The 21,700-nt window shown below is 27.6% G+C and overlaps 3 protein-coding genes and 1 long non-coding RNA gene across 4 annotated transcripts; all 4 read left to right on the top strand.

Annotated features, from left to right (window-relative positions):
- Positions 1-2,236: 2,236 nt before the first annotated feature.
- Positions 2,237-8,022, top strand: LOC135925721 (NADH dehydrogenase [ubiquinone] 1 beta subcomplex subunit 2, mitochondrial-like). Its single transcript, XM_065461181.1, has 3 exons — positions 2,237-2,368; positions 5,271-5,391; positions 7,796-8,022. Exons 1-3 carry the CDS (start codon positions 2,298-2,300, stop codon positions 7,925-7,927), a joined length of 324 nt encoding a protein of 107 aa, XP_065317253.1. The 5' UTR covers positions 2,237-2,297; the 3' UTR covers positions 7,928-8,022.
- On the top strand, positions 2,430-4,996 carry LOC135925806 (aspartate--tRNA ligase, mitochondrial-like; the record flags this gene model as incomplete). Its single annotated transcript, XM_065461297.1, has 2 exons — positions 2,430-3,707; positions 3,843-4,996. Coding segments are annotated over 2 exons (2,253 nt in total), but the record flags the coding sequence as incomplete, so codon positions are not given.
- Positions 8,023-11,610: 3,588 nt separating the features above from the next.
- Positions 11,611-14,823, top strand: LOC135927458 (uncharacterized). Its single transcript, XR_010572095.1, has 5 exons — positions 11,611-11,801; positions 12,124-12,258; positions 12,482-12,598; positions 12,766-12,900; positions 14,767-14,823. It is a non-coding gene; the product is annotated as an uncharacterized LOC135927458 (long non-coding RNA).
- Positions 14,823-21,235, top strand: LOC135926109 (uncharacterized). The gene is made up of 5 exons (XM_065461801.1): positions 14,823-14,882; positions 16,944-17,005; positions 17,093-17,256; positions 19,213-19,362; positions 20,741-21,235. Exons 1-5 carry the CDS (start codon positions 14,823-14,825, stop codon positions 21,166-21,168), a joined length of 864 nt encoding a protein of 287 aa, XP_065317873.1. The 3' UTR covers positions 21,169-21,235.
- The last annotated feature ends 465 nt before the right edge of the window (positions 21,236-21,700 follow it).

Raw genomic sequence — 21,700 nt, 5'->3', positions numbered from 1 at the left:
GCATTTAACAAGTTAATCCTGAACTCATCATCTCCAATTGCTCGGTTTCTAAGAATAAACTTCCATCATTTTCATTTGTATCATCCTTAAATATACAACCTGAATCTCGATGACCTCTTAATGCCATACATTGATTCCCACATGTAATTATTGAATCTATTATAGGAGATAATTTTCGTCTGTTTTCATTATCATTTGCTATTTTCTTTTTACCTTGATCTTTATAAAAAATAAATAATTATATGGCCATAAAATATGAAACCCAAAAGGTTGACCAATTAAACTGGTACCTTTATGGGTCTCTTATAATAATTTTTAATGGTTTACCTATTATATGAATGATAGAATCTCTATCATTAGCATTAATTTCTCAAGAGATGATATAATATTTTGTGTATTTTTATGGTATAAATTGTTTTGATGATTTTCAAAATTCTCTCCTGCATCTTTCCAACGTCTATATGGGCAATTCACAAGTCGCTTTAATTTTTGTTCACCTTTACCAGCATATTTTGGTCCAAATAGAACACAATATTTACAATAAGCCCAATTTTGTGAAGGTGAGTAAGGCAACCAAGGCCAAGGGGTAAGCTAATTAAATTGAAATTTTAATTTCCTTCTAGAAAAATCTCTTGGAAATTTATAATTATTGGGTGGCCTATATATACTCTCTAGTATATTAAAGTCTTTGGGGGCTACATCCAATTGAACATAATTGCTTATGTCAAATGGTAAAGTACCTAAATAAACTATTTATATATTTTTAAAATAGAAATTTTACTATCCATATTTTGAACTCTTGACTGTATAAGATTTACTGCAGATCTTTCATCAACAACATTAACTTAAAAAAAATGCAAATTACTTAATGATATTAAAATAAAATACCTATTGGGACTACCTGGATGATAGGATTACTTTTCTCATTCTCTAGCACAATCTCTAATATTTGATCATCTTTTTGAGAATCAATAATAACTAAATAATAATTATGTTATAATTCAAATAGTTCTTACTTGAATCAAGGTCTCTTATATTTAGAGAATTATTATCTCCCAGCAACATCACTAAAAAAAGATATATAAATTCATTATAAATATAAAATATACGATCATCAATCCTTGTTAAATTTATTCTAATTTCCTTTTTTCTTGATATATTTTCATGATTGTTACATAATATTTCTGATACCCTATTTTCACTTAAAATTGAATCAATTTTCTTGCGATGATGATCTTCGTAGGAAATTTTATTATAATAAATATAGAATTACCTTTTTCATTTACATTCTTTAAAAATATTTTCTGATGTCCATATCAATCTTAAAACAAATATAATGCTTGTTGCTAGGTCAAAAAATTGCAAATTATATTTTAAAAATAAATTGGAAGGAAATTTAAAAAAAATGGGAATATGGTTATGTTAATTTCTTATTAAATTTATAAATTAAATAATTTTGTGATTAAATTTTAATTTTACTAAGAAAAATAAATTATAATAATTTACTATATAAAATTATAAAAAATCATATTTATATATTATTTTACTTAGTATTTTTATAGATATATTAATAGTAATTATATAAAATTGACTTTTGTCTTATGACTTATATGTGGCTTATATTTCATTTTTTAATACATTTTTGGTATCAATTTTTTTATATATATTTATATATAAATCTTTTTAAAAAATATAAATTATAGTCAATAGTTTAAGTTTAAAAAATTATTAACTCTCATTATTTCTTTCATTATTGTTTAAAAAGATATATGCATACATTTTTGAGAGACATGGAGTGGGAAGGAGACTAAGGAACGTATTTTTTATTAGTTTAAAATGATATTTACGAAAAGTGATATATTTCAGAAGGGGGGGGGGGTAATTTCCCCTTTCCCCCACCTCATGGCTACTCCTATGGCGCAATTTATGAGTAAGGGTAGAAGATATTGACCTAAGTTTTATGTTGAGCTATTTTTGGTTTCAATTTGGGATGTTATCAAAGAAAAACCTAAAATTTTGATTGATTAGTGTTGTTAAAAGTCTCGATTTTAGAAAACGGCTAAACTATTTAGCCAAAAAATAAGGCACAAGCCTCGAGATTTCGTTATATCCAAGCAGTTCTAATTTGTATGAGCAAAATATTTAGGCTCCCCTAATATTCCTGGCTAAAATATTAGGTTAGACTTTATAAATCGAGCCGTTTAAGAATAATACGCGTCATGTCAAATATGAGACGATAACATCTGTTTAGCTAAATAGTAGATCCACTATATTTTTGGCAGCACCTGATTTTCAAAATGTTTACAAAATACAAGACATTATTTGCATCAAACAAGCATATTATAAGAAATTATTCTGCAGTTCATAAGTAATTATATATATTTATTTATTAAAATATACGGTTTTTATACTTATAAATATATTATAAAATATATTGTAATTTTTATGAAAGAAAAAGATATTTAAAAAATACAGCATCAAATCTATTCAACATTTTAAGTTTATCAATCAAAACCAATACTAAGAATATTATCAAGGAAAATGTAGACCTACATACTACAAAATTTTTGAATTGGCGAACTCATACATGTGGTGAGTTAGATTTAATCAATGTTGGAGAAAAAGTTAAACTTTGTGGTTGGCTTCTACACTCACGTTTTAATAAATTTATTATCATTAAAGATACATATGGAGTAACTCAAGTCTTATTAAATGATAATACATTAGTTATAAATTCCTCTACAAATTTTACAGACTTACAAGATTATCAAAAATTTAATAGCATTAAAAAAGATATTAAAAATTTAATAATACCATTGGAAAGTATTATTAGTGTTGAAGGCTTTGTTACGAAACGTCCACCATCCCAAATCAACAATCTTATTTCTACTGGAAAAATTGAAATTATAGCTGACAAATTGAACATATTGAATTTAAATACAAATCCAAATTCTATCAAATATTGCCATAATTATCACTATGATACAAAATCTGCAAATAATACAGATGAACATTTAGTAGATTTACCTATTAATAACTTAAAAGGTATGACAGAATATGAAAAATTACGTTATCGATATGCATATCTGCGTACTTCTTATATGCAAAATAATCTAAGAAAACGCGCAGAGTTTTTATCCAAAGTACGTAATTTTTTAAATGAACATAATTTTATTGAAGTTGAAACACCCTCTTTATTTAAACCAACACTAAATGATATGGGTGCTTCTGAATTTTTAGTGCCAAAAAATGATCTCATCCAAATTTTATCAAACTTATCTATTTCTGGGCTTGATCATACAAAAGGGATTGGAAATCCATTCAATCCTACAATAAGTGAACTATCATTTTATGCCTTGTGCCAGAGCCCACAGTTATTGAAGCAATTGTTAATGATAGGGGGAATGGATAGATATTACCAAATAGCTAAATGTTTCAGAAACGAAAAACGTATTCACCATGAACGTCAACCAGAATTTACTCAGATTGATCTTGAAATGTCTTTTTCCAATAGTAAAAACGTTATGCTTATTGTCGAAAATTTTTTAGAAAAAGCTTGGCCCTCATTATTTGATAGTTCTATCTATGGCACCTCTTCAAAAGTTTCTACCCCATTTCCTGTAATGACCTTTGAGCATGCCATGACAAATTATGGCACCGATAAACCTGACATGCGTTTTGAAGACACGTTTCTGCTCACCAATGAAGTTACTCATTGTTTAAATTCATATAAAAATAATCAAAAAGACCTAAGATCCGAAATATCACAATTTTTTTCTATCTCTTCAGAGGAATTCAAGTTGTCACCTCAACATTTATATGCCCATGGTATTAAAATAAAGCATGACGAGTGTCAAAAGTTGCTCACACTTTTCAATGATGAGGGGTCACAATTCAGGTCAGAAATTGATAAGTTGTTTTCCACATATAGTTCCGATCAGCATAAATTTCCCTCCTCGTTGTACCTCTATACCAAATCCTCCAATAATAGTTCATCAAAATGGATGATGTCTCAAATTTATAGTTTTGACCCAAATAATACATCCTCAAGTCATAGATTACTAGGTGATTTAAATTATTCAAAATTGGAAATATGCCAAAATTTGAATGCATCTCCATTGACTACAACCTGTGAGGTGCCAAATGATGTTGTCCTATGCTACATCTCTGAGGAAGAAACATTTTCCCAACTGACCTGCGGTAAAATAAGAAACATTTTGATATCAAACCTATCAAAGTTATCGAATACAATAAAAAAACCTATGGATGATTCTTTTAAATTTTTGTGGGTAATCGATTTTCCTCTCTTCAAAGTTAAGAAAATTAAACATCCTGGTTCCTTGAATTTAGAATCAGTCCACCATCCTTTCACGGCTCCCATTCCAGAGCACAGAAGCCTTTTGTATCAAACACCCTTATTGACCAAAAATATTCTTAGCATAAAAGCCCAACATTATGATATAGTCGTCAATGGGGTTGAAATAGGAGGGGGCTCTGTTCGAATTCATGACTCCAACGAGCAGCGTCACGTTTTGGAAAGTATCTTAGAAGTTATGCCAAATACTGGAAACTCCAGGACAAAAAAAATAATTAAAACTAATCCCGACGACAAATATGGTAGCGGTGAATTGGAGTATTTCTTGGAGGCCCTAGCCAGTGGATGCCCTCCTCATGCTGGAATAGCCTTAGGTTTGGACAGGATTGTTGCCATAGCCAGGAATTGTTCCAGTATACAAGACGTTATGGCATTTCCCAAATCATCCAGTGGAAAGGACGTCTTGTCCGAATGCCCTTGTAGTTTTGATCAGTTTTTATAAATTCCAGTCAATGATTACCACTAGGACTGGGGGAAAAGGAATAAACTTTGAAAAAAAAATTTCCTATGATTATATTAATAATTATATTTTTACAAGTTGAAAATGTATATATTTTTTTTAATCACCCATTTGCGAAGCTTGTCATTTTTATATGAATAATTTATTAATAAAAAAAAGAATTAATTTATTTTGAATTTTTATTTGATAAGAGATGAATTGAAATATAATATAATGCTGTTAGTTAGAATTTTCATTTTCAAATATTTACTAAAAATTTTTTTAAAATCCATATCATCTACAAGCAAATTTATTAAATATTAAGATATTTGTGATAATATTAAGATATTTATGATAATATTAGGTAGCATTAAGTTTTACAATTTTCGCTAAATTAGTAGTGCCCTAATTACATTTATGTTAAAAATTAATATCCACTGTCATTTTTTTTATCAGATGGTATTATAGGAGACCACCAGTGCCACATCCTCTTGATCACTACTCAGCCAAAGCCTTGAACGGCTTCTTCTGGTGGTACATATTATACAATCTCTGGTATTACCCGGAGGATACTATAGTAAGCACTTTTATGCAATATATCACGTATATTCATATAAAATGATCCCGAATATTCTAGAATCTGTGAATTAAGTCAAACCCTGACATTAACAAAAACAAACGAGATGACCCATTAATATAAAACATTTAATAATTTTAAATTTTGTCCAATTTATATTTTTAATTTTATCTCGTTTTATGAGTTCTGATAATTGTTTGGTGTAATCCCCAAAACCAGGAAATTTTACAAACTTTTAACCTTTTCTATTAAGGATAATTTTAAAAATAATTATAATATGGCTTTAAACCGATTAAAACGAGGAAAAAAATTTTCCTGATGGTTAATTGTTTATAACAAAAATATTGTACACAAATAAAATAAACATTAAACGATACTTTCTCCTGCGCTTATCCTATCGTCTAAACACGTAATATATCGCAAATTTAATAACCAGTGAGACCTTAATAACATTAAAACGTGGTTAATTTTATAACTTAAACGCTCTTATCTATCATGCTAAAAAATCAAACTAGATAGGAATGACACATTTAATAAAATTGTGTATTCAGGTGAAATAAAAATTACAGTAAATAATTGAATTAAGATTAACAGAAAGGGAATATATTAAACAATTATTTACTTCACTTCAACTTCAATATAAAATTATTTTTTTAAATATAATTTGTGAATGCATTCCAAATAGCTTTAAGAATTATTTAGGAAAATCAGTTTTCTAATAAACAATTAAATTCAAATTCCAATGTCTTGTAATACTATTATTATTGAAATGTTAATTTTCATTTGGGTTAACAAAATACCAAAAAAAAATTAAAACAAAAAATGTTTAGTTTTGGTTTTATATTTAAAATTATACTTAATGCCAAGGTAATAACTTATATAAAATTTTGAATATTTTTCTATTCCCAAATAGAATTTTTTAAATTATCAATATAATATATAGAAAAATATAATTTAAAATTAAAAATCGAATAAATTTGTGGGAGCTATAAAAATATAGTAATAAAAGAAAGAGAAAAAAATGAGTTTAATATAGAAAATCATTAAAAATTGGAAATACAAGATTAAGTTAAAATTAAAGTATACCAGATTCAAAATTTTAATGAATATTTTTCACTACATTGGGATAAGAATTAATATAAATCTTTTTCTTTCATTATATTAATTTGTTAAGATCAAATTAAGTAGAGTTGTTATGTCCGAGTTTATTTCATTTAAAAAACAAACCGGTAAAATTTTATTTTACCCAATTGATGATGACGACACATGGTTAATTTAATATTATATTATATATTAATTTAGAAAAAAAAAAATATATATATCATAATTTTTAAATCAATATTTCTAAAGACAATCTGAAAAGAAATTAAATAATTTTATATAATATTTTTTTGGGCGCCCTCTTAGATGATTTGATATAAGTTTTGGCACTCGTCAAATTTTGAATGATTTTTAAAAAAAAAAAAATGAGTGTCGATATTTCAATATATTATTGAGATTATACCAATATAAAATTGTTATTCATTAAATATAACAACCACTCTGCCGTCAAGTACTCCGGTAGAAAGAGTTTAGTGTGGCTAAAAAATGTGTTTACACATAAAGAGTACATTAATGATGAAAATTTTGATAATATTTTTATTATTAAAATCTAACCATCATTATTTTAATTATATATATATATATTTGTATATGGACTAGATATAGGCTAAATAAATTTTTTTAAAACTCACTTCGAAATTTTTAATTTTAGCAATAGAATCCGAAATTAAGCATTATGTACATTTTACATAAGTATAATACAAATTGTATCTGTATCTAGATTTGTAAAAATATATCTATATATAGACGGGTGTATCTGTAGTATCTTTTATAACAAGTCTGAAATTTAGTAAATGAAATCTTATAAAAAAATATTATAAATTGATTTTTATTAGCCAATCTTATATTGGGTTACGATGCCTATACGTCTCATACTATTTACTGTTCATAGGTATAAACCATTAATTTAATTCTAGCTGCCTTCGAATTAGACAATTTTGAAGCCTTATTGATATTTTCATTTAAAAGTGTCGAATAAATGAGACTTACCAAATATTAATTAATATAGCAATTTTAAATATTTACAATATAACAAAAGATTAATAAAACATAGAAAAATATTTTAAAAAAACATAAACCGTTTAAAAAAACATAATGTTTAAATAAAAAACATAACATTTCAACATATACGCGACTCTTGACAATAGCAAGCATCTAGCTTAAAACCTAAATCTGCAAAGTTGGTTCGAAATAATTTTCGGCTAGTCTCTCGCTTAGAGCACACAAGGAAATGTCTTATTTTTTACATTTTTTTAAGTGCCGAATAAAATTAATTAATATTTTTTAAAATTTATTTTTTTAGGGTCATTATTATTATCCCGATCCTGCTAAGTGGACTGATGAAGAATTGGGCATCCCACCCGACGATTATCCAGGAACAGGAAGAATCAGAAACAAAGGGGATCCTCCCTTTGTTTTATACAAAGAAAATTGATAATCAAAAAAAAATATATAATTATTATATTATTATATTGACCGGAGTTTCATATTGTACGATATACTTGCATTTTTTTAAAAAAAAATAAAGAATATTGGGCATGCGCTTTTTTTTAGTATTCTGATGTATTATTTTATACATTAGCAAATGTAAAGTTCTGAACTATTTCCAGAATCTTCTGGAACATGTAAGTTCCAGTTTTTTTTTTATAGAATCGTGACGTAAATTTAAAAAAAATGCTTAGGAGATTCCAAAGGCGGAGGAAAAACTATGTTAAGAGTACCTTTCCTTATTATAATTAGTTTTAAATTTTTTTTACTAAATACAAATGCTAAAATTGAAGATAATAAAGTCTCATGGGGTCTTAAAAGTTGCAAATTTCAAAATTATTTTTACTCATAAAGGATTGGATAATAATGTGAAATTATAAAATAATATTTGTATAGTTATATTAAACAAATAGTGAAGAATATTGTATTCTTAATTTATAATTAATAACATGAAATTTTATATATAAAATAAGATATTTTTTTCACGCTCGAAATCAAATTATGGTACATAGGTTTTATGTTTATCAGTAGTTTTGTCATACAAATAACATTTGTATCTATCCTTAATTTCGTCAATGGTGATTACGATTTTTTTCGATACCCTCAGATGGATTCTTCGAATGTGACTAAAGCAAGTAAAATAAAAATTTTTTATAAGAGAAATAAAACTGGTAAATAACCAAAATATATTTAAAATTAGTGATAATTTCTTTATTGATTGGGTATATTAAATTGGTAAATAATAAATATATGTATCGAATAGTATCGTCGATCTAAAATTGGAGTGCTCCCACTCGACATTTTAAAAATTTTTGAGTTAGAAGTGGATAAATAACTTATTTATTACCAATATATATGAAAATAAAAACTAGATTTAAAAAAAAATATTAATTTTTGCCAAAGTTATTGTCAAAAATTGATCAATAACTTTTTCCTATATTTTATTTTAAATTTTAATGTTGATTTACTCCTTTTAAACATTCAAAAGCTTTGAGTTAGAAGTGGATAATAACTTATTTATTCCGTTAAACGGCTCGTTTTGAGCCGATTTTTAAACGCGGCTATCTCAATATTTTAGCCATAAAATATTGTCTAAGCATCGAGATATCGATGATATATGCCTAAACCTTTGTTCCTTCTATGAGCAAAATCTTCAGACTTGCGTAATATTTTTCTGGCTGAAATATTGAGTTAGCCGTTTTTAAAAATCTGCTCAAAACGAGCCGTTTAACAACACTATAGTCAAAATTGATCGATAACTTTTTCCTATGTTTTATTTTAAACTTTAAATGTTGATTTTCTCATTTTAAACATTTACGCAAGTGGAGCGCTCCAATTTTAGACGAACGATTTATTCAATATGTGATATTTCAAACCTGACTAATTTTTTATCGGGGAAAATAAGTGGACTTTAAGAAAAATTTATATTTATAAAACGATTTTCTTTTAAAGTAATTTTTAAAGTCCGGAACCAAAATTTGAGTAGATCCTAGGAAAAGGAAGAATATATTTTGGAAAGTTCTCGAACATAATATTTATAAAATATAAGTTACTATATTAAAAATCTCCGTCTGATCAATTTATATAAGATTTGACTCAATAATGTTTAATAATTCATCACATTCATATGCTTTTGAAGTCAAGATTAAGGTATTTTTTTTTGCATCACGATTTAAGGTTGGATTAAAATGTGATTTAGAAATTATATAATATATGAAAGTTAGCAAAAAGCCTTCTATTTTTGATATTTGAGAAACTTTCATAAGCGAGTTTGAATCGCTTAAATTTGGTCGGGAGGAGGAATGAAAAGGATTGAAACTCTTGAGAGGATCGGATTTGGAAGCTATTGGTTGGTGGTAGGGGGTGTTGGCATCGGCTATAGTCTTGGTCGGGTTAATGAGCATGTGCAGAGAGGGGGAATATATTTTAGTTATAAAAACAGTATCGTCATACGAATAAATTGACATGTGGGATAAGGGGTGAAGGAGGTATCCTATTTGCTAATTTTACTTTTGGATTTCTTATATCTTTAAATTTACTTTTTTAGCATGAACTTTCTTATTTCTTTTTAGCTTGGATTTCCTTATTTCAATTTGGATATCTATTTTTTTCTTGATTTTGAAATTTTTTTTTTGCTAAATTTTATTTGGATTTTCCTATAAAATGGGATAAAAAAATATAAAATTTATAATTTTAAACATAAAATATTTTAAATTTAAATTAAACATTGCGGCATCAAAATAAGGATATGAGAATATTAATTATCTTACACGAGGTTCACTAACTTACTGAACCATATGATTCTAGTGGTCCCTGGTTTGGGAGTTATCAGGCAAAAATCTTCTACTAGATAAAAAAAATATTAAAGAAATTTGTCAGTTTATAAATAATGTTATTGGCCATTGTTTTTCGATTAATTTAGATATGATAGTAATCCTGGACCTATAATAATTTTACAAAAATTGTATCGACTAGCCCCTGATCCCCGCTACATAAATTTAAGCCTCGATAAATATTGTTTTGCGATTATGTTGCTTACAATTATGTGTTCTCTGAGCTTCCTTGGAAAATTTCCAATGTATAAGGTAGCGCCCGTATTTTATAACGGGGATATTAGAGAACAAAAAACAAGTCACATGGATGCAAAAGAATTAATATATACATATATATTTATTTTTTCTTTAGTGTACTATCCGTTTTTATTTTTTATGCTCATATTTTTTTTTTATATAATTAAAATAAATTATATATACATTTAAAAATTAGGAAATATAAGAATCAATCATTGCTATTAAATCTGATGTCGACTATTAATACTGGGAGATAGTGTTGTTAAACGGCTCGTTTTGAGCCCATTTTTATTAACGGCTAACTACTTCATTCAGAACAATATTTCGCAAGCCTTAAGATTTTGCTCATAGAAGGAACGAAGGTCTATACCTATAATATCGAAATCTCGAGGCTTAGACAATATTTTTCTGGCCAAAATATTGAGTTAGCCGGAAAAATCAGCTCAAAATGAGCCGTTTAACAACATTACTGGGAAATATAAAAAATTTTTATTTTTCTTTTCGGCTGAATATACATAGATAGCGTCGTTCTATATCCATTTTCTTTTATAAAATTTTTTTTTTATAAAAAAAAACAAATAATTTATTTCAATTTTAAATAGGAGATTACTACATTATGTTAACACAATATTTAAAAATAATTTAATTGTTGATAATGGAAGATATAATATAGCGATGAAGAATAGATTTATCGAAAAAAAATGCGAAAATCATTGTTAAAGGTCAATAGGTATTTCCGGTAATGTGTTACGAACTTATTAAATTTCAGAATCCGACTTTACTAGAATCATGCTTGGAATACCGACTCTATTAATCTTCGTTCGTACGTATTTGCTAGGAGCTTTTGAAATTAATATAATTTATATAAGTTTTCCCATAATTTTTTATATATAAATTATAAATGATTAAAGGGTTAATGGCAAAATTTGTCTACAATTTATGAGATAGGTATTCCTAAACATGCTATGCATTTCCGTTAAGATCGGATTTCTAAATTTAAAAAAAAAACGACTCTCAAAATATATGTCGAAACACATGGCCGGTGGATACTTGGCCCAAAGTTTGTAATCTAATATATTATGACTCCCCCCACCCCCCTCCTATATTACTATAAAGTATTTATTACCTTTTAAGAAAAATCGATCCGGGAGAAATGCAAAACCGATGCCGAATGTCTAAATGAAAACTGTGTTTATAAACTTTGCGATTGTTCTAAGGGTTTTAAATGGTTTGAAGGAGAATGCATTAACGGTAACGATATATATATTTTAAAACTAAAGGTTTGGAAGAAAAAAAAATTCGTTCAACTCTAGATCGGTCCCTAAATTTGAAAAAAAATAAAATCAAAGTATACCTTAAAATATTTCCATATAAACAAGGCGTCATAATTATGGGTTAGTAGAATGATCAAAAACTCGATTACGTTTAAGTCTAGAGTTAGGGTTAGGGAAAATAAATTTTATTTTAAAATCGAGCCGGGCCGGGTTTGAAAAATTAGACTCGATGCGGATCATCCAACTTTTTGGTTATTATAAACATATAAAAATTTTTTATGAAATTTGTTAAAATCAAGCTCGATATTTGGGTCCAATATGTACGCGCGACTATCAATGTCAAGAAGCATTTCCTAATTCTGAGTGCACTAGGGGGGAATGCGTATGTTTGCCTAAATTTTATCAGAACGTTAAAATCGCCAAGTGTGAGCCAAGTATCAAAAATAAAACCCCCCACATATTTCTCATTCATTATAAATTTTATGGAACATTATATAATTCAAATTATAATATATATAGAAGAATTGTGTGAAAAAGTTTTTTTTTAAAATTAATAGAGGCAATTAATAGGGTTAGTTAGTTAGACTTAACATACTTATTTCTTCTTCTATTATTTTTTCTTTACAAATTAAAATTTGCCGTAAAATAAAAATTCAGAGAAAAATTTGTCTGGCACATGTTTGGAAGATTACGAATGCCTAAGTGACAAATGTGTGACCGGAGAATGTCGTTGCAATTTCAATTATTTTAAAAATGGAGATTTCTGTTATAAAGGTAAAATATATATATGCGCCGAACCCGGTTGGACTAAATTCGAAAAACAAATCCGAACCGTGTTCGTTTCTCCGGGTTTGGATTTGGGTTCAGTTAACAAGACTGTCCCCTCCTGCCCCTAACACTACATCTGTAATATTTAATTTTATAAATAATGGTAAATTCAGGAAAAATAATAGGAGAGAAATGCGAAAGTACCCTCGAATGTACCACCATGTTAGACCATGCCGTCTGCCATGAAAGGGTGTGCAGATGTGATGATAATTTTTCTTCATCCGAATCAAAAACCCACTGCGTTCCAGGTTAAATTTTAAATATATATTTACAAACATATTCTTCTAACTTCCCGTCAATAAAAGGAGCTATTAGGCACTATATACCTTTTTTTCTTCTTCTTAACCCATCCAATTTAACAAATATAGTATACATGTCCAAATATACTAGAGATTTGCATCTAACTTGATTTCACGTCATCGGTCTAGCCCTACATTTATTTGCGAAAGAATGGGTTATTTGCCCTACCAATCTCGAACATGTAAATTATCCTGCCAGTAGTGTTGTTAAACTGCTCGTTATAAGCAAAAATTTTTTTAAAATGGCTAACTCAATATTTTAGTTCTTTCTTTTCTTTCTTTCTTTCTTTCTTTCTTTCTTTCTTTCTTTCTTTCTTTCTTTCTTTCTTTCTTTCTTTCTTTCTTTCTTTCTTTCTTTTTTTCAAAAATATTGCCTAAGCCTCGAGGTTTCGATAATTTATGTCTAGACCTTTGTTTCCTTCTATGAGCAAAATCTTCAGGCTTGCGTAATATTTTTCTGGATGAAATACTGAGTTAGCCGGTTTTAAAAATCGGCTCAAAACGAGCCGTTCGACCGCCGGGCCAACGTTTATTTAAATATAAACGAGTAATTAAATTTTATAAATTAATTAGAATTAGATGAAAATTCATATACCAATAACATCTCGTTAAAATTATAATATGAATTAATATAATGTTCATAATCAAAAATAATTAATAACAATCTCGTAAAAAAATTGAAATCTTAAAATTAAATTATATTATTGCATTATTATCATATTGGAATTTAAAATTTTACGAATTTTAAAGGTAAATAAAGATGATTTAAAAAAATGTCACCTCATTCATATATATATATTCGCCTATCATGTTATGGTTACTAAAATGTTTTCCCATATCTTCCCAGGGCCTACAGGGCATGATGTCCACTGGAAACATCCCCCCCCCCCAAACAAACCTATACCTACCCCTCCTTAAAAAAATTTATCGCCTTCGGAGGCGATATTTTCGCATTATGAAATATACGTTTTTAATTATAATGTTGTTCCCTAATATTTAAATTATCGATACTCTGTAATTATCAACTATAAAAAAAAAGTGAGTGTAAGAGTATTATTATTTAGAACATGAATGATTAAAAATTCCCCCATCATTTACATTGAATGCAATGCGCACTCACTTATAATACATTGTTTGGCATGAATATGAGTTTTCTGATAGAATGTCTAACCCTTTTAAATAAAATTTTAAAAAAAAAGAAAGTAGAAAATTAACCCAGAAATAAGTTTTATTAATTTTTTCTGAAAAATAATGATATTCTGGTTGTATTATGCAACATATAAATCTGATCGATGTTTTGCAACATCATTATCATCTTATTATTTATAAATAGGTCTATAATAAAAGTATTAAATAATTATATTTTTTGTTTAAAAAAAAATTGCCCATCCATGCGCATGCCCTAAGAGATTCAAAATTTTAAAAATCCTAAAATCAAAATCTAAATAGTTTTAACAGTAACCCCAAGTTTTGACTTCGGTAGCTTCACTTTAGCGGGATTTGCATAGGCTTAGAAAAATTTGTTTCGACCAATTAGAAGCCATCATAGTTTGCTCACGTAAATTGTTAGTAATAAGAAGTGTCGGTAATTATTTTTAGTTACATGATACTTATTTTTAGATAAATTTACCCCCCTGGTTATTCCATTTACAATAAGCATGTTATTCAGCATCACTTTATGTATTATAAAAGGTGTATGGATAAGAAATAGAAGTTATTTTTACCCGATTATGAATTGGCCTTTGCTAAAAAGAATGTGATATTTTATTTTCTAAACTTTAATATAATTATAATTATTTATTTATTTTTTATAAGAAAAGAACATGTACGATTGCGTATACGAAGGAAGAATTTGGAGAAGGGAAATAGAAATGATCAAAGATTTGAATATTATTCAAAAATCCGCTATTACCCGTGAAATCGAATTGAGAGTAAAATAAAATAAAATAAATAGTTGTATACTGCTTTAATATATATTTTTTTGATATCGATACAATTTTTGGATCTAAATATTCTCCTAATATCAGAGGGAGCCTCCCCCCCATGCACGCATTTTGAGACTTTCGCACTTATTATACTTTTATAAAAATAATTTAAAAATGTTTATGTCACATTTTTATTCTTTCCTAGGAAATAAGCTGACATTTTAATAATGGATTTAGATAGTAAATTATTTTTTTTTGAGCTTGAGTGTGTTGAATTTACTTTATAATTAATTAATTAATATTATATAATATAATGTACCCAATTAAACATCTAAATATCCTAAACGTCGACTTAATAAAAAAAATATATTAAACACTTATTTAATCATTGGCATTTTAATGGTCTAGTCAAAATAGGCGAATGAAAAAGGAAGGAGGAAGGAAGGCCCTTCTCTTCTCTTCTCTTCTCTTCTCTTCTCTTCTCTTCTCTTCTCTTCTCTTCTCTTCTCTTCTCTTCTCTTCTCTTCTCTCTCTTCTCTCTCTTCTCTCTCTCTTCTCTTCTCTTCTCTTCTCTTCTCTTCTCTTCTCTTCTCTTCTTTCTTACTTTCTAACATAATTATTTTTTTTTGAAATAAGGGTTTTATATTTGTTCCCGGCTCTTTATATAAAATAGAGATCTGCATTGAGTAAATTTCATTAAACCCGGATCAAAATAACCTGCCCTGAAATTATAAAAAAAAAATTTTTGTCAATAGCCCGAAACAAAAATTATTTTCAAAAATTTGGTTCACCTAAGACAAGAGTAAATTAGGACCCCGGGTGGGGGCAGGTCTTGCAAATTACTAATATAAATATGAAACCTAAACCTTTAAAAAACAACAATAAAATAAAAATGATTAAGAATATTTTAATAAAATTTAAAAAATAACGAATGAAAGTAAGACGAGTTATTTTAAATCTTTATTACCTTATTAATTATTTGGAAAAATAAATGACAAACATTAGTAAGGATGTTACTTTGTACATTTAACAAAGCCCTATTATTTACGATTAGCAAATAGACCCCCATCAAAGAATGATGGGATGTCGATTTAAAAAATCATCTGATAATTGGTTTAGTGTTATTAAATTACCTAGACCATCTCTATTGTGCCTTAGTAAAGCTTTTAGACTAAAAAATTGAATTTAGCTTCTAAGTTGAGTCTCAACTTGAAGATTGATTAGAGTATTTCTGGATAAAGATATGGCTACGCTGTTTTATAGTTGACTAAAGATAGGTAGTTTAACAACACTAAATGGGCTGAATAATCAGAGATCTGCCTATATTTTGATGTAAGATATGAACCCTAACCTGCCCTTATTTTATTTTTTTTAATGGGAAGTGATTTCAATTTGATGAGAGACGATTTAGAAATTTTTCTTTAATTTGTTATTTCCTAAATTTTAGTTTAATAATTTATGTATTTTTTTTTTAAACTTATTCATTCACTTTTCATGCACAATAAAACCGTTTCAACATTTAATAATTTTTTTTATTTTTTTGCTAAATGAGATTTTCCTTCTAATTTGGGTTTAGATTTCATTCATTTTTTTTTTGCTAATTATGTTTTGGATTTTTTTCATTTTTATTTAGGTAGGAAGTAGTAGGGTTGTAGATGTTAGAAAAAAAGGTAAGAGATGGCATCGAAGGGTGATTGAAATATAGGCCGGGGTAGAGGATAGTATCTTCAATGGTTAATTAAGAAATATCAGTATATCAGGCAAAATAAAATGGTTATAGGTTAAGTGTTCAACCTTCTTATTTATTACTTAATACACGATTACTTTAAATTGCGCTCACAATGCATATATTTATGAAGAACCCGCGTTTAAATTTCAGAAATTCAGGCTAATTATTTCAAATTTTAATTGAGGTGAGCATCTTATACAAATAACTGGGATAATTGGTGTGAATGAGATAGGGGGAGTTTCATGCGAGGTGATAAATAATGGCTTTACCACCCTCTTTTGATATTTTAAATGGTGAAACTAAAATTTTGAAAAAAAAAACCTAATACTAAATTCAAGATTCACAATATATTTGTCAACGTTATTCCGGATTATTACGTGACTAGTACAACCTTTTACAAGTTAATAAAATTTTATTTTATTTTTTCAAAATTTGCTAAATTGTATAAAATATATATATATATAATTTCTTTTTTAATCTTTGATAGGGAAACTACGCTTGATATACAACTCACGTTATATTTTAAATCCATGGAATACAATGCTACTTATGATATATCCAATTTTATAGTCCAAGATTTTATCTTTCGATCTAATGCCATAGGAGGAACAATAGTTTTAGAAGATGAAAATATTAATTTAGTTTCAAAAGGTTTTTTTTTTTGTTAATAATAAATGATAAACACTTTTGGGCCTTTTTTAAAACCTTTAATTATTTTAATTTAGCCTCATTAAAATTTTATTTATATTATAATAATTATAAAGTCGATATATATATTAAAGACATGCAGAGATGCTATTTGCCAGACCCTTCCCGGATTTTAAAAAAATATTTCGGCCAGGCAGTCCGGATTTTTTTTAAATTTTATTCGGCCTGGTCCGATCCAAGTTTTTTAACTGCCCGCACGGTTTTTTTTAAATTTTATCCGGCCTGGTCCGGGTTTTTTAACCGTCCGCACGGTTTTTAAAAAAAAATTAGGTTAGCGTGAGTAAATTCTTACCACGACCTAGATTTAAAAAAAAAATTAAAATATACCTATTCGGCATTTTACGGATGATCTTTTTTTCAGCGAATATAATATATATATATATAACAACTTTTAAAATTATCTTATCTTTTAAATAAAAATAATTTTAGATTTTTACTCTTTTTTTAAAAAATATAAAATGATTTTTTTTTGTAAGAATTTTGAAATATAGTCATCTTTTCAAACGATTCTACTAAATTTTTCTAATTTTTCTTTCTGATATAGACCAATGAGAAGGGGGGGGGCGGATCCCTCCATAGCAAATTGGCCTGTTCTCGTAAATATCATTTTAAGCGTATAAAAAATTCCCCTTCCCCCTACACCCCCCCCTCTCCCCTGGGGTAGGAAGGAGCACTATCAATTAGAGTGATCGATGGTGATTCCTTTATTTCCGGTTCCTCTCGTAATAATATTCAGTCTTTTTATATAAATAATTTGTCATTTTGCGCTCTCTTCACTGACAACATACGTAATTGCCTGAATTTAGGACTAGTGTTGTTAAATGGCTCAACTGACTCAATATTTGTTCCAGAAAAATATTACGCGAAGCCTGAAGATTTTGGTTTATAGAGGGTACAAAGGTTTGGACATCTATTAGCAAAATCTCAAGGGCTAAAAAAATATTCGGTTAGCCGTATTTAAAGATCGGCTCAAATCGAGCCGTTTTACAACACTATTTGGGAACAGAGAAAAGAAAGTCCCTCATCTTAAAATATTGATTGCATCTTTGTTACTTTTTAATTTTGATTGTGAATGTAAGTTGAATCATTAATTTGAATGATATATTACTAGAAAATATTTTCTAAGGGTCGAGAAAAAAAAATCGGAAATGTGATAAGTTAATGAATGGGGAAAATGGCGATTTAAAATATTCGATCCGGCCTGGGTATATTTAAACAAATAGGGCGAGGATGGGCTTAGGGTCGGGTCTCTGCAGCGTTGATATATAAGTTTACTTTTCTTGGTAACTTTATATATTAAAATTTTGTCGCTATTGGGTAACATGCCGTTAAATATCACATTGAAATGAATACGATAATTTAGTTGAAATAAATAAATAAATAATTTATAATCCATTGTGAACTAAACTTTTCTATGAAACCTATTTTTAAGAGATATGCGAAATAAAATCTAGGTTTGGAAATAATATCGGTTAGAGTAGCAAGAACGCCGCTGCTTTTACTTTTATTGTCCCTGATCCTCAACCTCACAATAATAAATTAGAAAACTTCAGCGGATTTTTTTAAAAAAAATATCAAGTTTTTATGACAAAATATAAAATAAATTAAAAAATTGAATTTTTCTTAACATTTTGCTTTTACATCTAAAAGCAAGCAATGGGTTAAATAAAAAAAAATTGTCGGTTGTGTATATCAGTATAACAAATTTAAAAGGGGTTGACCTCCTCTAAAGAAAAGTAATATTAGATATAATTTGAAAGAATGATTATTTTTTCTAAAAGTGTCAAATAAAGTGTACTTCAAATGCTTTAAAGAGACAAAATATTTCGTATTAGATTATTAGGGAATGATGACTAAATAAAATTGATATTTATTTTGTAATAATAAAAATTTGTTTAGGTGAATTATGTGTAGTGGTAAAAGAGGTCACGAAAAAAGAAGCTAAATTTGACGCAAAAACTGCCGCCATGTTGGTCATAGGATTAATCGCGCTATTCGCTATAATCGCGTACATGGGGTATCGAAGTTACATCTACTTCAAAGAAGAAAGTATAAATTTTAAAAATAAAAAAACCATTCCAAATTGACATCATGCCAATTTGGATGTCAATTATATTAATACTCGAGAAGCTTTATTTTAATAGAAATGAACCTCCAGGGTTGGTTTTCCATTCAAAGTGAAAATTTTCGAAGGAAACGTTAAGGAGTAAGATACTATCTTGTCGAAAAAAAGAAAAGGGGTCAATCAAATAAAGAAAACGGTCCCATCAAAAGAGGAAAACTGTCAAACAAAAAAAATGAATGTCAATCAAAAAAGGAAAAAGTAGGATCACATAAATGGTCAATCAAATATGTTAAAAGGCCAGATCGGAAAAGGGAAACGGTCAGATCAGAAATGAAAAGTCTAGGGACGAAAGGCCCATTCAATATACTTATTTTAATATAGACATATATTTACTTTACTTTCTTTCTTTCTTTCTTTCTTTCTTTCTTTCTTTCTTTCTTTCTTTCTTTCTTTCTTTCTTTCTTTCTTTCTTTCCTTTCTTTCTTTCTTTCTTTCTTTCTTTCTTTTATTTCTTTTATTTCTTTCTTTTATTTCTTTCTTTTATAAATTTTTTTTTTATTGATTTCTCTTTATATATATTTTCATTTTTGAACTTTTTATCAATTTTCTTAATTTAATTTTTTTTTTATCTTTTACCCTTTATAATCTTTAATTTTTTTTTTGTTTTTGTAAAAAATTAATTTATTTATAATTTTTCTTCGATTCTATTAAACCAATTTTTTTTTCCATTTTTTCAAAAAAACTTTATCTTATTACAATTGTGGGAAATATATTAATCATTTAAAATTAAATTAAATACAGCAATGTCAAAAGAATATGTTTAAAAAATCGTAGGTCCGAAAAAGAAGACGTTTGGCTTTTACTTAATCGAATCATTGACTTATTTGATTGATCCTTTTCCGCAGAATCTTTTCTTAAGTCCTTGGTATTTGAGATCTGCACCGACCTTTTATTTTTTTTTTTTAAATTAAATAAAATTCCGGCCGGGTCGGGCCTTGGAAATTTTTTTTTAAATATAAAATTTATCTTTTATATTGAATTTTTTTTATGTAAAATAAAAATATTTGAATTTATTTACAAAACTGGACGCCATATAACATAAGTTTTTTATTTTAAGTAATTATAAAAATTAATTTCTATATTTAAATAATTACGAGCCCGGCCGGTAAATTTTCTTGAAAAAAGTTTCGGGCCGGGCTTGAAAAATTAGGCCCGATGCAGATCACTACTTGGTACATCTTATTTTTTGAGAACCTTTTACCTTTTCGATAGGAGGTTTTCCCTTTTTTTTTTGAATTGGAAAAGTCTTGTAATATCGAACATAATAATAATGTATACTTATTTTGTTGGATAACGCATTAGAATTTGATCCGCTGATATATATTCCCTGGAAGCAGAATGAATTCCGAAAAATAAAGCCCTTAATTCCCACTGATAGGAAAGATATCATACTGATATTAGATCGATTAGACGTTTTACCGACTAAATCTAGGGACTCAAAATCGGAGGCGGCGCCGGAACCCAAATATACCGAAAAGAGTCTATGGATAGAATTAGCCAAATGCTATCTGATTTTCTATTACAGGGAATACTACGATTTCGATTACAATTACGTGAAATACGATCTGGCGTATGATTACGATACCGAAGTTTTGAAGAAATCAAATTGGGGACACGTGGATTACAAGTACGAATTCGAAGACGCCGACGAGATTATGAGAATACTTAAGAAGGATAGAGATGGGGCGGATCACGATTATTACTATTACGATATGAATTACCAATCCTAAAACTGTTAGAGAAAGTATTTTCCGATTCTTAAATTTTACGAAATTACGATGTGTGTGTGTGTAGAAAAAAAAGGACAGAAAGAATAGAAGATTTTTTATCGCGAGGTTCACGGTTTACAGATAAAATCAAAGTCATACAATAATTTATACCCTTTACATCTTACAATAAAGTCATAAATTGCATTATGCTACTAATTATTTTTTGTTCAATATGAAAAATTGATATCATCTATACCTATTATATTATAAGATGAATATATTTTTAAGGTTTATACAGGGGTTTCGAACTTTTAGGTATATCAGTTCGGTTCGATTATTAGTTTGAAATTTTAGAAAGTTTTGTTTCCTTTTTGGTTAGTTCGAATAACGGTTCTTTACGGTTTGTCCCGGTTTTTGTAAATTTGATTTTTTTTTATAAAAATTTTTTTTTTAATTATACGATTTTTCTCTAAATTTAAAATCAAGTATTATTATAAAAACTAATTTAATTAATAAATAATGTGATAAAGAAAAAACTTATCAATTTAGCCAA

This window comes from Gordionus sp. m RMFG-2023, chromosome 3, assembly GCF_954871325.1.
Source record: "Gordionus sp. m RMFG-2023 chromosome 3, tfGorSpeb1-WG-v2, whole genome shotgun sequence".
Lineage (NCBI taxonomy): Eukaryota > Metazoa > Nematomorpha > Gordioida > Chordodea > Parachordodidae > Gordionus > Gordionus sp. m RMFG-2023.
The sequence above is the reverse complement of the archived record's forward strand: the minus strand, read 5'-3'. Positions and strand labels throughout refer to the sequence as shown.

Bases quoted from the DNA above. Each gene is read 5' to 3' on its own strand.
- LOC135925721 (XM_065461181.1), top strand. From the start codon at position 2,298: ATGTTTACAAAATACAAGACATTATTTGCATCAAACAAGCATATTATA. The intron at 2,369-5,270 runs GTAATTATATAT...TTTTTTTATCAG, and splicing joins AATTATTCTGCAGTTCATAA to ATGGTATTATAGGAGACCAC. The intron at 5,392-7,795 runs GTAAGCACTTTT...TTATTTTTTTAG, and splicing joins ATTACCCGGAGGATACTATA to GGTCATTATTATTATCCCGA.
- LOC135926109 (XM_065461801.1), top strand. From the start codon at position 14,823: ATGATCAAAGATTTGAATATTATTCAAAAATCCGCTATTACCCGTGAA. The intron at 14,883-16,943 runs GTAAAATAAAAT...ACTAAATTCAAG, and splicing joins CCCGTGAAATCGAATTGAGA to ATTCACAATATATTTGTCAA. The intron at 17,006-17,092 runs GTTAATAAAATT...AATCTTTGATAG, and splicing joins ACTAGTACAACCTTTTACAA to GGAAACTACGCTTGATATAC.